Raw genomic sequence first — 16095 nt, 5'->3', positions numbered from 1 at the left:
TTTACTAATAATTTCTACTGCATCTAAATTATCCATCCCATTCTTAAAGTTGTTTTAATCAGTTTATTATTAGCATCCCAACCATATTCTCTGGCAAACTTTCCGTTGTAATCTTTTATGTACTGGATGAGATAATTCCCGAATGATATCATTGGACTTTCAGCTTCAGTTTGGATCCATATTATTAGTTATCAAAATCTGTTTTATAATCACAAAAATAAATGTTTTTGCTAAAGTTTTATGTATTCATATTTTTCATTTTCAGTTTTAACTGATTTCATTTTATTTTGCTAATCAGACCAGCCATTATCTCAGGAAAAAACTTCCCACAGCGGCGCTATAGGAATCAGTATAACCTAGATTAATTAAAAAAACTCTAGCGATGACGGTTGAACATAGCAACCTCATCGAGGACCTCCCACACGGTCCGATAATGCGGCTCTCACCACACTGACTTGCCATTTGTGAGCGGCCAAGTTTCCCCCTGACCTCTAAGTTCCAGGGTGGCTCTATCTCTGGCCTCCAAAACAGCAGGGCAATCAAACATCATGTGCACGTTCGGCTGGACCTCCCTGCAGACACACAACTCATCAGCAGCCACCAGGTGAAACCGAAACAGATATTGGTTCAGGTTTACATGGTTGGTGAGCACCTGGGCACTCGACCCCCTTAAAAACAAACTCGAGGCATACCATCCCCCCAGATCCTGTATAAAACTATACAAGGGTCTTCCCTTAGTCGTGGTGTGCCATTCAAGCTGCCATGTCTCCATTGCGAGGCTCCATAGCCTCTTCCGCAGACGGGAGATGGGCAACTGTACAAAATTTTGTTCCGGTGCATTGTGATCACAGTTCCGCTTCGGTTCTGGCCCGGCTCGAAACTGCATCCTAATTGCCTCGGCCTCCCGACCTCTTCGCAACTTCCACATGACTGCTCGAACTTTCACCACTAAATCGATTGGGAGAGCCTTTCCCAAATGCGGTAGTAGCCTCGTAGGAGGTGTTTTAAATACACCAGTGCATACTATCATGGCTCTGCGCTGGGCACTCCTTAAATTTTGAAGCAGTGCTCTATTTCTTTCCAACCTATGCGCCCAAACAGGTGCCGCGTATGCGATCATACTTTCGAAAACGCCTCTGTACACCAAGTACATTTGGCGGCCCGACAGCCCGTAATCCTTCCGAGCAATCCTTCTAAGCTTGTGCATCACAGAGACAGCGTCAGCTGCAACTTGCTTAATATGGTTACTAAAAAGCATCTTATCATCAAACAAAACACCTAGGTACTTATGAACCCTTACTCGGCTGATTACTCAGCCTTTAATTTGTCTGCATCCTTCAGAAGCATGAACTTCGTCTTGGGCACAGAAATCTTTAAATTTTGAATGTCCATCCAGCCCTCGGCGGTTGACAAAGCCGCTTGCGCTGTACTTTCCAGCTGTGGTCATGAATTGCCATGAACTAAAAGGAGACAGTCATCAGCGAAAGCCTGGGCCGTGACTCCTTCTGGGAATGTCAACCCCAGAAATCCGTCAAACACCAGGTTCCTAAGCAGGGGACCGAGAACGGAACCCTGCGGGCTTCCCCTGATGACGGAATGTTAGGGCATATCAAAACCATCAAAATATTATGGATGATAATTAAACCCTAAAACTACATCATAACCATATTACTGCAACAGGTCTTATGTTATGTAATGAAAATGTAATTTTTGTATGATGTGAAATTTATATTGTATACATCTGCATATTCTGAGATATGCCTCTACCCAATAAGGAAAATACATATGCCAATATACTAAGTAGTAATATGCTGTTGTAATGATCTCTCCAACCATGGACCTGCTTTCTGACAGTACCTTTATAAAATTCTTAAATGAGGGATCTACTTTTCTTGGTAATGGTTTTTTTTTCATTCCTTTTAATTCTCCTATAAGGTTGATGTAATTGATAAAAGTAAATCTGAAAGGTAACTAAATTTTAATAATGTTTTGTAAGAACTAGATATATTTACTTGGTCTGTAAAAAAAATTAAAGGCTGTATGATATGAAGCAAGGTGATTCCTTATGATCAGAACTAGTAAAAAAACAACCTTTCTAGACGATGACATCAGTCTTGTTTTTAATTAGATGTCTAATTCTTCGTTACTTGTTCCCTGCTAGATTTAATTAATAATTTACTAATTGTAGAATAAACAGATGTCTGGTTGTAAATTTATTTTGTTTTATTAGATACAGTGTTTGGCAGAGATGGTTCAATAAACTGTGTATTACCAAATCATGAAATTACCTTTACAGAAACTAGAAAATCCTTAATTCCAAGCATACTTTCAAACTCCTCAAATAATTTATCTACCTATCTTTTAAAAATAACGCTTCCTTTTATCTGTGAAGGTATGTAATCATATAAAAATTTAATTAAAGTAGTAGCTTCTGTATGATCATATACAATTATTTTTTAATAAACATTAAAAATATTTAATCACTGTTATTTATTATAAGTAGAAGTATTCGTGATTATTAATTGACCTAAATTATTATCGGCCTTGGTTTTTAGTTTATACAAGAATAAAAGTGTTGAAACTAGTTGACCTGGAAAAAAATTAAAATGAATGATATATACTGACTTAATTTTTTGCAAGGGTTTTAAATAATTGCATAATTTGTTTGAGATTACATCTCGTCTTATTTGAGACCAGTGAATTATGAATGACATTGCTGCATTATTCTAATCATTCTAAAACCAATGAAAAATGTATGTGTTTTATAAGACTTAACATACATCATTAAAATTTTATAGACTTCAGTCAAATTAAATTAAAAAGATCAGTATTTGCGACATAAAGAAATAAATAAATTTTTACGTAGAGTTCCTATATAACATTCTAAAAACTGGCTCTGGTTAGATACTGTGTTGGCTAGATATGTGTTAAAAAAATACGTAGAAAAGATAATTCATATCTGTTTTAGGAAACTGAAATAAGGAAGACTACTGATATAAGAAAAAATGGAGTAATCTCTTTTCTGAGCATTGTTTAATTATTTATATTTTATAGAGAAATTATTTATGATTTGTTCTTTATTAAGTGTATTTGGACTATTCTTAATATTTACATTTTTTTCCATCAATTGATGGAATACCTTCTACTTCTACATAAAAATATATAATAGTCTGATAAAAAAATCAAACTTAACACAAAAGATATGTAAAGTAAGACATTGTTACTGAGATACTCTCGGAATATCTACCATCTTACTTCAAAATAGCAGAGAGTACCATCTAGTGAATAATCCTTCATAGTGAAGAATCCTTCAAGCTAGGTACAGTGGAAGATTATTATTATTTTTATTTGTAACTATTCTGGTAGTAGTTCCTTCTTCTAAGATGAGTGTTTAATGTATATATTGTTGCAAGTTTGAGGTTCGACCAGGATATTGAGAGACATAACAAACTAAAAATTTCATGTAAATACAATTTATTACTCTAAAAACATAGAAAAATAAAGTAAATAATAATAATAACAATAATGAAAATGACTTACTATCACTTTCACTTTCATTTACTACCACTAACTCGACGAACAACTTCTTGTATTCCACCCACTGTCCACACTGGCATACTCGTGACATATAGTCTGGCTCCACTCATAGTTATCACATGTTTACTGATATTGCTTTATCACAACTGCGCTGAACAGGCCCTCGCCAAACTACTCCCTGATCACTAGTGCCTGGTCATACTTACACTTTTTGGCCTGCACAACCAGTACCCAACTCGTCCTTTTGAGTAATAATTTTCATTGTCTATGCCTTTAAATTTTTCTATAAGTTCTTTTCAGGGTCAGTAATCCTTCTGGCAAACAAGATCTTTTGGAAGTGTCTGTTTCACAAAGAACAAATTGTTAAATAAACCTGTTATTCTGAGAAAAGAATCTCTTTTAGTTCCTTTTAAGAGTCTTCTTTTCATTTTTATTTTCTCTCTTTTCTTAATTGGAAGAAATCCGTTACCCTGGTCCGCATTGTAATGGTCCTGTTAAATATATTTCTGTTTTAGTAAAATGTGAGCAAATGTGGACTCGCCCACTATGTGCCATGCTTCTCCATATCAAAACGTACATGTATGATGAGCATAATTTCTCTGACTTTCAGTTTGCAAAATGCAAAACAAATTTATTGATTTTTGTAATTCTTTTGTCACCTCATTTGGCCCCCATCCACTATTGTATTCATTTTTTCAGCTCATTCTATTCCATTTAAAATTGACAATCCATGTTTTTAAAGAACAATGCAGGCTCATAGTATCCATTAAGTGGTTAATTATTAATATTGTTGATAATCTGTAAAACAAGGGTGGGTACTATATTTAAATTATTAAAATAAATATAACTTTAAAAATATAGGATAAATTCACTATAGCACTCCTAATATCTGTTTAAAAATAAATCATTTACAAACAGAGTATTTAGTAAACAAATTTATCCCTTTCTTTAATTTGATCAATAAAATGTTCCTGCATGAACTCAGATCACCAGTACATTCTTTTCATTATGGATCATACAAATGGATTATATATATTTGCATTATTATTCATTTATCATTCAGAAAATAATAAAATATACTCTGAAATAAAGAAAATAAACTAACACAACTATAGTCAAGATGTTTTGAGATTGTATAATTTACTTTTAAAGTTTCCTAAAAATATTATATTCTTTTCAATTTTAAAAATGAATAATAAAGAACTTATTATTTTGTCTATACATGTGCATATGTATTTTTAATGTATATGACTCTTTTGTTTTTAAATTATTCATTTCTTTTAACATTTTCTACTCTTTTAGAAAATAAAAGAATTTAACTTTCTTTTTAATTAAGTGAAGTCTGACAAAAGCAACATAAACGATGTCGTTATAAGTGAATGATGGATCTTACAAACAAGACCAAATTTTGGAACAATAGGTTTTAATTTTTGACAACTTTTCTTTTGAAAAAAATTTGGTGAATTTTTAAAACATTGTTGTACATTCTTATGCTTAATATTAAGTGTAATTCCTTATTTTACTGATGTTATTATTGTTTTTTTATAAGTAATTTATTATAGTACCTGTTTGATTTTTTTTGAATGTGTAAATAATAATTAAAAGATGATAATAAATTTTTGGTATAGATGTACAGTCTTGTAACAATTGAAGTTATAATTATTATATATGATTGTAATGTTCTGTTCAATTAGAAGTGAACATAACGTTTTGTTGTACATAATATGATATCAAGTGAACATAACGTTTTGTTGTACATAATATGATATCATTTTTAAGTGGCTCTCTTGAAACTTTTCTTTCTGAAGGAGTTATAGATAAATACTGACTCCTGTTTCAGTCAATATGCTGTGACCAATAATTGTTATACATCTACTTATGATACTGTGAATGTTATCAGAGAGGCCTGTGCTAGAAAAAGTTTTTAATTTGAAATTAAATCATTTACAAAGAGGAAGTATTAATAATTAACAAACGTGTACAGATTTCTTACTTTTGCAATAGAATTTTTAATTGTTTGTCCAACTCATAGAAACAAATCTTAAATACATAAATAACAATAGATTTGATATTTTTAATTCTTCACAGAAAAGGATCTTATCCTAGTACAAAAGTGTTGTTAAATATATTAACACACAGTATCGATATAATAAATGAAATGGTGTAGTTCAAATTATATAAAAGTTTAAATATGTGTCTTCCAGATTTAAGAAAACTTACAACAATAAATTCAAGAAAGAAATGGTAAAAAAAAGAACTAATGATATTGAAAATCCTTACATGTTAATTTTTTTTCTATTGTATATGTTGCAATCTGGTCAATTAGTGAATAATAAGCAACTCCCCCCCCCCCCGGCCCAATGAGATGACAATTATGTATAAAAGAGTGAGAAGTATGTCTTGTCTAGATTTAGGCCAACCATTCCTGAGATGAGGTTAATTAAACCCTAACCACCAAAGTGCACCAGTATTCACTCAAAATAACCAACTTTTACTAGAATTCGAATTTGAAAACCTTTGACTTCAAAAATCAGCTGTTAAACAAGTGATTTGCGACGATAGGTTTACAACTGACCCGCCTGGTAGGCTTATTAATTAAAAAACTTATGATGAAATAAAAAAACCATCATTTAAGTGAAAATTTTGGTTTGTTTAGTTGTTAAATAATCATTTTACACTGATCATCAATGTTGTTAATCACTGATCATCAATAAAATTAGTGATTTATTATTATGTTTTATACCAAGCTATTCTAATTGTTAAAATTTGTCATTTTATGTTTCAGTCCTTCAATCTCAGGACAAAGTTGTGAAAATGCAGGTGTTTGAACTCCTATGTGCATTAAGTATGTATTCTGTTCAAGGACATTCACTGGCATTGGATGCATTAAACCATTTTAAGGTATTGTAGAATAATATAGATGTTAAAATTAATTAGTTCGTTGTTTTATGTACAATTCTTAACAGGAATTAATTTATACCAAATTTTATTTTTTAAATTTAATCTCGCTGAGTTAATGTATGGTCCTGAATAACTTGAATCTTTTTATGTATTTTACATTATTGAACTTATTTTTGTTTACTTTTCAATATATATTAACAAACAGGGATGCAATTTCAATTGTTAAAATTGAGAGAATACTGTTGATTTTTAGTGCATAAAATAACTATAATGATACAAGAATGTAATACATGTATATAATCAATACAAATAATCAAAATATTTTGTTCATTAAAAATTAGCGTTTTCTATGAACCAAATTATCTAGAAAAAATGTGCTTATTTGCAATTTATACTGGTTTGATCAGCATTTATTACATAAATAAAATAAATAATTAATACTATAAAATATGAAAATAAAAGATAGCCTAGTCAGGTAATGAGTTAGTGTGGCGCCTGATATTAATATTTGATTTTTTTTTAAACATTAATTTAAGTGTACCATTTCTTTGCTATAATTGAATTAAGTTAATTTATTAAATAAGTTTTATTTTATTTTATTAATTTTATCCAATAGCATAATGTTTTTGTGTTATGTTTGTGTTAATTGACTCTAGTAAGTGGCAAAACTATTACTCAGTTCCAAAGAGTTTTTCTATCAGATTATTAGAATATATTGTATAGTGTATAGCTTGAATAGTGTAATGTATAGTCTGCAGCTTGTTGCACCCGTCAAGAATAATAAACAATGTTGTAAACTTTTTGCAAAGTACTGATACCTTTTTTAATTCACCTTGAGAGCAACAGTTAAAAATAATGGAAAATTTTGATTATATAACTAGTATAAGTTTATAACTAGTAAATTTTTCAAATATTTAACAGCTTTTTTTAGTTCTTTTGAAAGTTAAACAGATTAGAAAATTTGATTTTACATACTTTTATATTGTATAAATTAGTTTATAATGTAATACTTTTAATCAAATTTTTGAATTTTTAAAAAATATTCCATTACAAAATTTTACTTACCAACAAAGAGAAACTCAAAAAATTAATAATATATCTATAAGTAGTGCATTTAATTTTACAGTACACATCTGCATACATGCACACACAGTAAACTTCCCTCTATGAGTTATAGTTATGTATACATGAATTATTTGACAACAAATAGAGGAACGTTAATTTGTTTTTTTTCACCATCTTTCAGTTTTTCTTATTATTGTGATTCTTTTAAAACTCCTGAGACTCTAGTATCAGTTGCTTTCTTTGACAGTAATGATGATGCTTATTATACAGCCAACTCCTGTGGTGAACAGAGATAAGGTATTACTTAAACAGGTGAATATCACTTGGTATTTCAATGGGCTTGAACTGCTGGTATGAATTGTATAACTGTATATTTGGCTTGGTGAAGAAGGCAACTTGGACCACTAAATTCCTCACATTTTAGTAAGCTTGGCATTGGTACATGTTATTCTTAAAAAATAGCTGTGGTGTTTTAAGCCTAGTGCTATTCCGAGCGGTCCTCAAAAGTGGAGCTGTAGTGGGAGACTAGAGGTGGTTATTATACTCTGCTCCCGACAGACCAGACCTGAGGACCTCTGAGACTTAGTTTATGCTGGCTGCACTCCAATCACTTAAATTAACGATATTCGTTGTGGGTGACTGAATTTTGCAGATTGATATGCTGTCGTGGCATACTTGATGCATCTACGCACTAAGGTGTAGGTTAGGGCTTAAAGGTGACAGGCGCAGGGTCTTCGATCTTCCGCGAGTAGGCTTTTAGCTTAGTTCCTGAGGGCAACGTGGTAGCGTTAGGTGTCAGCTGTCTTCTTTGGAAGGCAGAACTCAATACTATCTATTGGGGTGAATTTACTGATGTAGGTGTCCCTCGGGGCATTTGGATCGGTGGCATTTCACGTGGCTGGGCTGAACACTGTGGAAAGTGATCAGTTTGAAGGCAAGAAGATGTCCTCCGTTAAAGCCATTGTTGGCAAGGAACGGAGGGGGTGGTGTAGCGACCTGACACGCTATGAGGCGGCGGGATCTTCTCCCCTCGAGGGGGAATTGAGATGTGGTGTTTTAAGGAGTGACTTGTCAGGTTGCTTATAACCAATATATTTACACATAAATGAAAAATTATGTGTGGATGATGGTCATTTGTCCCACCAGAATCTCCTCATAAGACCTATCTAAAATTTTGAGCGTAAAACAGTTCAAACATTTTTTTTCAGTAATGTGCATTGCAATCATTCAAAAGTATATTGTGATTAAAAAAAGTGATTTTAAGTAGTACAGAAAAAACATTTTCTCATTAAAAAAGAGATGTAACTATCTCCCTGTAAAAGTTAAAATTGAATTGTGGAAAAAAAATTACACATAATTTTTCTCTAAAAAAAAATATATTTCTTCAATATTTTGTGGAAATACAATCCAAGTAATCATCATCAATAATTTTAGGTGCCCCTGAAATACTATAATGACTGCTCTGATTTTCATGAAATTGGTATCAAATAAAGTTTATCTCAATCAAGCAAATGACATTGCGTAAATATTATTTTTGTGCAGATATTTTTTTTTCATGATGGCAACAAATATTTATTTTAAATTTCAGTTTTACATGGAAAAAACAAATTAATTCTAGACTCATCAAATAAAAAGTAAAAAAAAAAGTATTTACTATATTTTTAAAATCTGTAAATTTGTAAGTTAAAAATGTCTTATTTGATAATGAGAGAAAAGAAAAAGCCTTCATTATTAATTAAATTAATAGACATCATTTGAAAGTAGCAATATTAAAATTTCAATGAACATTGTAAAAATATAGTTTTATGACCCACATGAATGACATTTATTACATATTTTTAGAAACATTACTTTACTATTCGTGAAACCCTATATCTATATTTGAATTAAGAGTTCTGCCTTTGACAACCATATGCTATTTTTATTCCTCCTCTATCATAAGAATAATTTACTTACTCTTTTTATAGATAATTGACATAATTTATTAAAATTAACCAACTTATTAAATAGTTGGATATTTTGTTTATCTACATATATCTTCAGAAATTTTCATAGAATCCATCCTGAGCAAAAATACACATTGAAAATCATTTTTCATCAATATTACTGTATACAATTGTTTAGATTCATCAATTATTTATTTATCATTTTTTACGTAAAAATTATGTAAATTTTAGCAAACAGGACGGATTGACAAAAAATATTTATTATCATTTACTTTGAAAAACATTTTACTGCATAAACACATACATAATGACTTTATTTGTATTTACTTGATAACAAAACAATGCTTGCTATCATCCAATATGCAGATAGTCTAGGACTGTCATGATTTTGCTAATCTGCCACTTTCAATTTTGCTATTAATAATTAAGAGTGATAACACAATGGATATTGCTACTGTGTCATTCTATTGACTTTCATGGTGAAGTGATGGCATCATATAACCAGAAGGATCTAAAGTTTGAATCTCAGTAAGGGTTATCATTGTTGAAGGGTCAAAAGTACAATTTTCATCGTTTGAAGAAGGTAACTTTAATTAATTTTTAATTAACTGCCGGGTTAGTCTAGTGGTGGTTAAACTCATCGCAAAATCAGCTGATTTTTGAAGACAGTTCCAAGGTTCAAGTCCTTGTAAAGGTAGTTGCTTTTTATATGGATTTGAATGCTAGACTGTGGATACCGGTGTTCTTTGGTGATTGGGTTTCAATTAACCACATGTTGCAGGAGTTGGTCGGCCTAAGTCTGTTCAAGACTACACATTTACTGGTACATTTACACTCACATGCCAGGATGCGATCAGATGCCTTGGCATCTCTGCAGAATACTCTTGACATCATGTCACTAAGCTGTTCTATGTAACCTGATATTACGTAAATAAATAATTGGATATATATATATATATATATATATATATATATATATATATATATGTATATATAATCAAAGTGAATAAATCAAGTTTATCAAAGTGAATAAATAGATAGTCTAAAAATAAAACAATATTTGGTTTGATGTTAATACAGAAAATGTTTGTTTATACAGAAAAAGGTAATTATTTTTATTACTGTAGATAAATATAGTATTTCATTGTTAAAATTATTATCAGTTAGAAAAGAAAATTATGGTTTTAATTGCCCTTATTATTCGAGGTAGTATGAATAGTAATTTAAACTTAGTGATAAATATTTTGATATGAAAACAATCGACTAGTAACTGTAGTAACCTTGTTTGTTTGCCTTCCCTTTTCCTGAATTTTCTTATCATGTTACACAAAATTATTATTTATTACTTTGTTAAGCCTTAAACTGAGTCGTATGTAGAATAAAAAAAGTGATACCAAATAGTTGCTGCTTGTTATTATTTATATCTAGTACTTAAATAAATACAAAAGAGAATGCGTTTTATTTTTATTTTAGTGTATTTTAATGTAATTGAATATATTATTAGTGTATTTGTTTTCAAAAATCATGCCAGATTGTTATTTAATTATTAATAAAGTACTTCTTACATTTATGTGTTTGTATGATATTTTTAAAAAAATAATAACATTAATGTTGGTAAGTATGTACGTACATTCACGCATCTGTCATTAAGTTTTGAAATGTACATTTTATTCAGTTTTATTATTTTAAACTGTTTTATTCATTAAATCAAATTTTTAATTTTTGATTGTTGTAGTATTATAATATGCTACAAATAGTGGAAAAATATAATCATGCCAAAATCACTTACATATATTTTTAATTAAAAATTTTTTTTAGATTAAAGGATAATGAAACACTGAGATAGCAGAAAAAATTTCTGCAATTTAATTTTTATAATCTTAGTAGTATTTTAAATTTATAATTTTTAAAAAAGAAAATACATTATAAGGAGCATTATGAAAAGTAACCTCCCAATCTACTCAGTTTTAACAAAGATAACTAGAAATATACACATAGTAAAAGTAGTATTTATAAAAATAATTACCAGGTTTCTTTCCTTCTTTTTCAATTTAATAAATTTAAAAAATATTTTGTTAAAAATAAATAATAAATATTTTAATACAGATTGAATGAAAACCATCTTAACCTAATTGCTAATAAAAACTGCGACACAACTAAATGTTGAAAATAAATTTTACTAAGTTCATTCAGGTACCAAATCTTTAATTTTTAAATTAATTTAATTCCAGTTTTTGTACTCTAATATATTAAAGATAGTCTATTTGAACAAATTGAAAAAATGTTTATAAACAAAAAACAGTGCTAACCGTATTAGTGTAAATTTAATACTTAAAAAATAGTTTGTTGCAATTTTTGTTTTGGTTATTCTCTGCTAAAATGTAGCTATTTTGGTAACTCAGATCTGCTAAAAGGTTTTGTTACATATATCATAAAATTAAATTTAGGAAAGTTCCAGAAAGTCTTCAAGCTCTGACATAACTTATAACTTTAATACAGTCAGTATGGTGATCTGTCTTATTCTGATATTTTAATTAAGCACTTTAAATTATTTGAAGAAAATTAAAATTAAAAAATTTGTATCCTGTCTTAGATGGTAAAGTGATCTTATAACTTGATTGTTCTGGAACATCTGAAATATAAGTGAGTGAAGTAAAGTCAAAAAACAAAGCTGCATTTAATAAATAAGCCTCATTAATCATTAAAGTTCAATATCACTGAAGTTTTGCTGCTTGCTGTTTGTGTTTATTAATGGTTAATGACAATTATATTTTGTATAATTTACTTAACAAAAGAAAAAGAAAACTGTCATCAATTTTGTTTATTACATCAGTTCATTCAGATGTTTGTTCATCAGTTCATTCAGAGATTAATATATAATTGTAATTCATAAATAAATAATTTCTCTTACTTTTTGTCGCCAGCAGATGTGCCATGGTCGCAGATACAGATTTGACCTAATTATAACTGAATTACGTACAGCAGATACACCAGCATATAAAACTACTCTTATGGCATTTGTTAATTGCCTAATCTTTGGTTATGTAGCACTTTTACAGAGGACACGGATTCGTAATGAATTCTTTGGTAAGTTATATACTTCAGTGTGATCTATGCACCTTTCTTTTTCTGTATTTTAGTAAAAGTTATTATATAAACCAGGTTAAACTTAGTTTAACTGACTGAATAACTCTTAATCCTATGACTCAATATTTAAAAAGAAAACAAATACAATGATAATTTACTGGAAACTGAATAAAACAAATTTTCAAGTGTGGTATATTTTTTACTCGAGTAGCTTTATCAGAAAGAGCTTCTGCTTTTTTTGTTACTATTATAATTTAATTTTAATTAAAATTAAAAGTTAGTAATGTTTCAAATTGGAAGGCACACATTTAAAATGTGGTCAAACATCGTTATCTTGTATCTTTTATGTATGTGAGCACATTTCATGATTGTTTAATGTTCCCTTGTTTGCATTTGGTTTATATAATAGGTGGTTGACAACAAAGTTAACCATCTCTGTTAAAAGTGCATCAAAGATGGAATTAATCATCTCTGTTAGTTTTACATTATGCATATCTTTGTTTAAATCTGCATTTTAATACTGTACTAAATTTTTTTTTGTTTTTTGTTTCAAAGATTGTTTTTTGTCTTGTGTATATTTATTCTATTATTAGATACTTCCTTAAATAACAAGAAATATACTGGTCAATTGAATTTCTAAGAGGACTAGTTTCAGTTGCATGCACATTTATTATTAAATTTCCATGTCCTCCTCCAGATCTACAATCTTCAGTGTCTTTAACATAGTATTAAAAACCTTACATTTTAAAAATGTAAGGTTAATCTTTACCTTACTACACATTAACTTCTACACATAACCAGGACAAATGATTCAATAAAAACTTAATATTTTTATTTTTTGACATTTATAGTGACAGTATTACAGTTATAATCGTAATAGCATTCATTTGAATGAATCTTAAGTAGAAAATATAGAGAAAATTTATTTTAAATTTGGAAATTTCTTCTTGATGATTTGTTTATTCTTTAACAACACTTTTTTTGTTATGCAGTAATATTATTTACATTGTAACACAAACAAAAAGATAAGTTATTTAATAATTGACAACAAATATTAAAAAATGTTTACAACAAATTATTGATTTCAAATTATATAATGATTAATCATGTGCGTTATATAAATAATTTATACATTTCAAATAATGTAGCTCTAAAAATTTATAAACAATCTATTTTTAAAACCAACATGAAAAACTTAATGCAGTTTATGTGCTCAAGAGACATAATTCCATTCTCAAATGGAATTTTTATCCAGAATTTTATCTCTAAAATACTTAAGAGGTGGAAGTCACCATTCCACTTTACCTCCATGGCTGACTGGTATCAATTCTTCCTTTTCTTCCTTTATTTTCATAAATAACAGTAATTTTCTAATTGCATGATATTATAAGTTTTGTCGTTTGGAATTAATCATTTATAATTATGAAAAATTATTTAAAAAATGTTATTTATGTTATTCATCAGTAATGAATATACATTATTGATGTGTTTCTATTTTTGCATAGGAGTTGGATTAGGATCTGTTTTAGAGGAATTGAGGAAATGTGATCATGAAGAGCTGCAGATACAATTATTAGCATTTGAAGATCAACAGAGAAAAGATGAAGAAGAAATGGAACCATTGTCTCACCAGTACCTATTTGACACATTGTTCAAAAATGTAATTATGATTTTTATAATGACTAATGTGTAATTTTGAATTTCAAATAATTTTAATTGAAGTTATTAGTTTATAAAGAAATAAGTGCATGAAGTTGGTTAAATAGATGATCATTGAGAGATTACTGATTAAGGTATTACTTATTTACAAGTCTCATGTTAAATACATTATATGAGAATAGACTACAACTTATGTATAGCAAATTAAAAAATTTTTTTCTATCAAATTTATGAATATTATTTACAATTTTATAGATTCAAAAAAGATTTCTTAAATATGAATACGTTATATATATTCAAATATTCTCTGTGTGTGTTTGCGTATTAAGAACACTAAAGACTTGATTGTTCTTTAAACTACCTCAGCTCCAGATGTGGCTTATTAAATAAACACTGGATAGAAATATAAATCCAGAATAGTTTCTAATTAGAGCTGTCTCCTTCAAACCATCAAGGAGGAAAAGATATTAAGGCTAAGTGAAAAGAATGGATTTTGGGAAAGGATTAATATACTCTTACAAAAAAAAAAAACAGTAAAAGAAAATAAAACAAACTGCTTCATTCAAAGCTGGCTGTATTCTGGTAGTGATTAATTCATTTCATTTACTATCTGTAGAAAAACCAGGGTACAATCCCTTTATTCAGGATGGAACAGCAGAATTTTTTAAATTATTTTGACATTGACCAGCTTACATATGAAATAACTTGTTTACCTTCAGATCATAAAAAACAGCCTGAAAATACGTTTAAATGTTCTTAAGGAAAATTCTATCAGAATTGTATTGTATAAGAATGTATTGAACTGAATTAAACAACCATTTAATCACTTCCTTGTTGGATAGAATATCATCTTATTGTACACTCAATGTAATTAATAAAGTTAAATTATAAAATAGTTTTATCAGTGTGCATGAGTTATCAGAGTTATAATGTTAAAACATATATAACAAATAACAATTTCAACTATCAGCTAGAACATAATTATCTCAAATATAAAAAATATCCCTCCAGCCGTTGCTGATTGATTAGCATCAAAGAAAAAGTGTTTATTTATTCAGATATCAGTATAAGTTAACTGAAAGAATTTTTTTAATGTGGATGAACCTGACTGATAAAACTAAATGACTGATAAAACTAAATGACTGATAAGTTGACTAAATGTATTGTATGAAACAAGTTTAATATCATTTGATAGAGAGTTGAATCACTGTTTGCTAAAATAATTATTACTTAACTGCTCACAAATCTTTAACAAAATATCATAAAATCTCACATGACAGGCCAACTGTTGAACATGATTTTATTGGCCTTCTGTCTCCATATGTATTCTAACTATTGTTATATATGTCTACTATGACCTGTCATAGTCCATATTGTAACTTAAAAACCATTAAGTATATGTGATGCATATGATTAAGTATATGATGCATGAGAAATGATGTAGAATATTTTTTCATCTTGATTATATGTGTACAAAACTGTAAATAAAAATTGTATACACAATCTCTCTAGCAAACCATATTATTAAACATCTGTTTTATTTAAATTTGTTAGAACTAAATGTAGTTTGGACCTTATTTTTTTAATAAAATGGTGGTATTATATTGCATTTGCATTTCCTAATTGTTTAATTATTTATTACTTTTTTTAATTAGATAGAATGTTCTTAATAAAATTTGGTGATTTGTTTTCTTAGATTGCCGATACACCTCAAGCATTATCTTTACATACTGTACTACTTAATCTTTCTCAAATGGAATGTTATACTCCTGAAGTGTAAGTAATTAAAATTAATTTATTTCAGCTTTTAATTGGAAATGATTTTTATTTTTTAGAAAATATTCATTATTACAGCGTTTTTTATTGTTTTGAATAAGTGATAAGTAAGTTGTCAAAGTTT

At 28.9% G+C, this 16095-nt stretch overlaps 1 protein-coding gene across 6 annotated transcripts in view; it reads left to right on the top strand.

The window, feature by feature from the left end:
• LOC142328605 (inverted formin-2-like) overlaps positions 1–16095 on the top strand; it is a 189917-nt gene that overhangs the window by 158671 nt on the left and 15151 nt on the right. For 4 of the 6 annotated variants that reach the window (XM_075372409.1, XM_075372411.1, XM_075372413.1 and 1 more), the window contains 4 exons: positions 6323–6438; positions 12374–12536; positions 14042–14196; positions 15892–15971. In XM_075372409.1, the coding sequence (XP_075228524.1) occupies positions 6323–6438; positions 12374–12536; positions 14042–14196; positions 15892–15971 (514 nt within the window). Of the gene's footprint in view, positions 1–6322; positions 6439–11042; positions 11064–12373; positions 12537–14041; positions 14197–15891; positions 15972–16095 lie in introns of those variants that run through there. The other 2 variants (XM_075372410.1, XM_075372414.1) reach the window with 2 other exon arrangements.

Source organism: Lycorma delicatula, chromosome 8 (assembly GCF_047948215.1).
Source record: "Lycorma delicatula isolate Av1 chromosome 8, ASM4794821v1, whole genome shotgun sequence".
Classification (NCBI taxonomy): Eukaryota; Metazoa; Arthropoda; class Insecta; order Hemiptera; family Fulgoridae; genus Lycorma; species Lycorma delicatula.
Note: the sequence above shows the minus strand (reverse complement) of the source record. Positions and strands in the feature narration are given on the sequence as shown.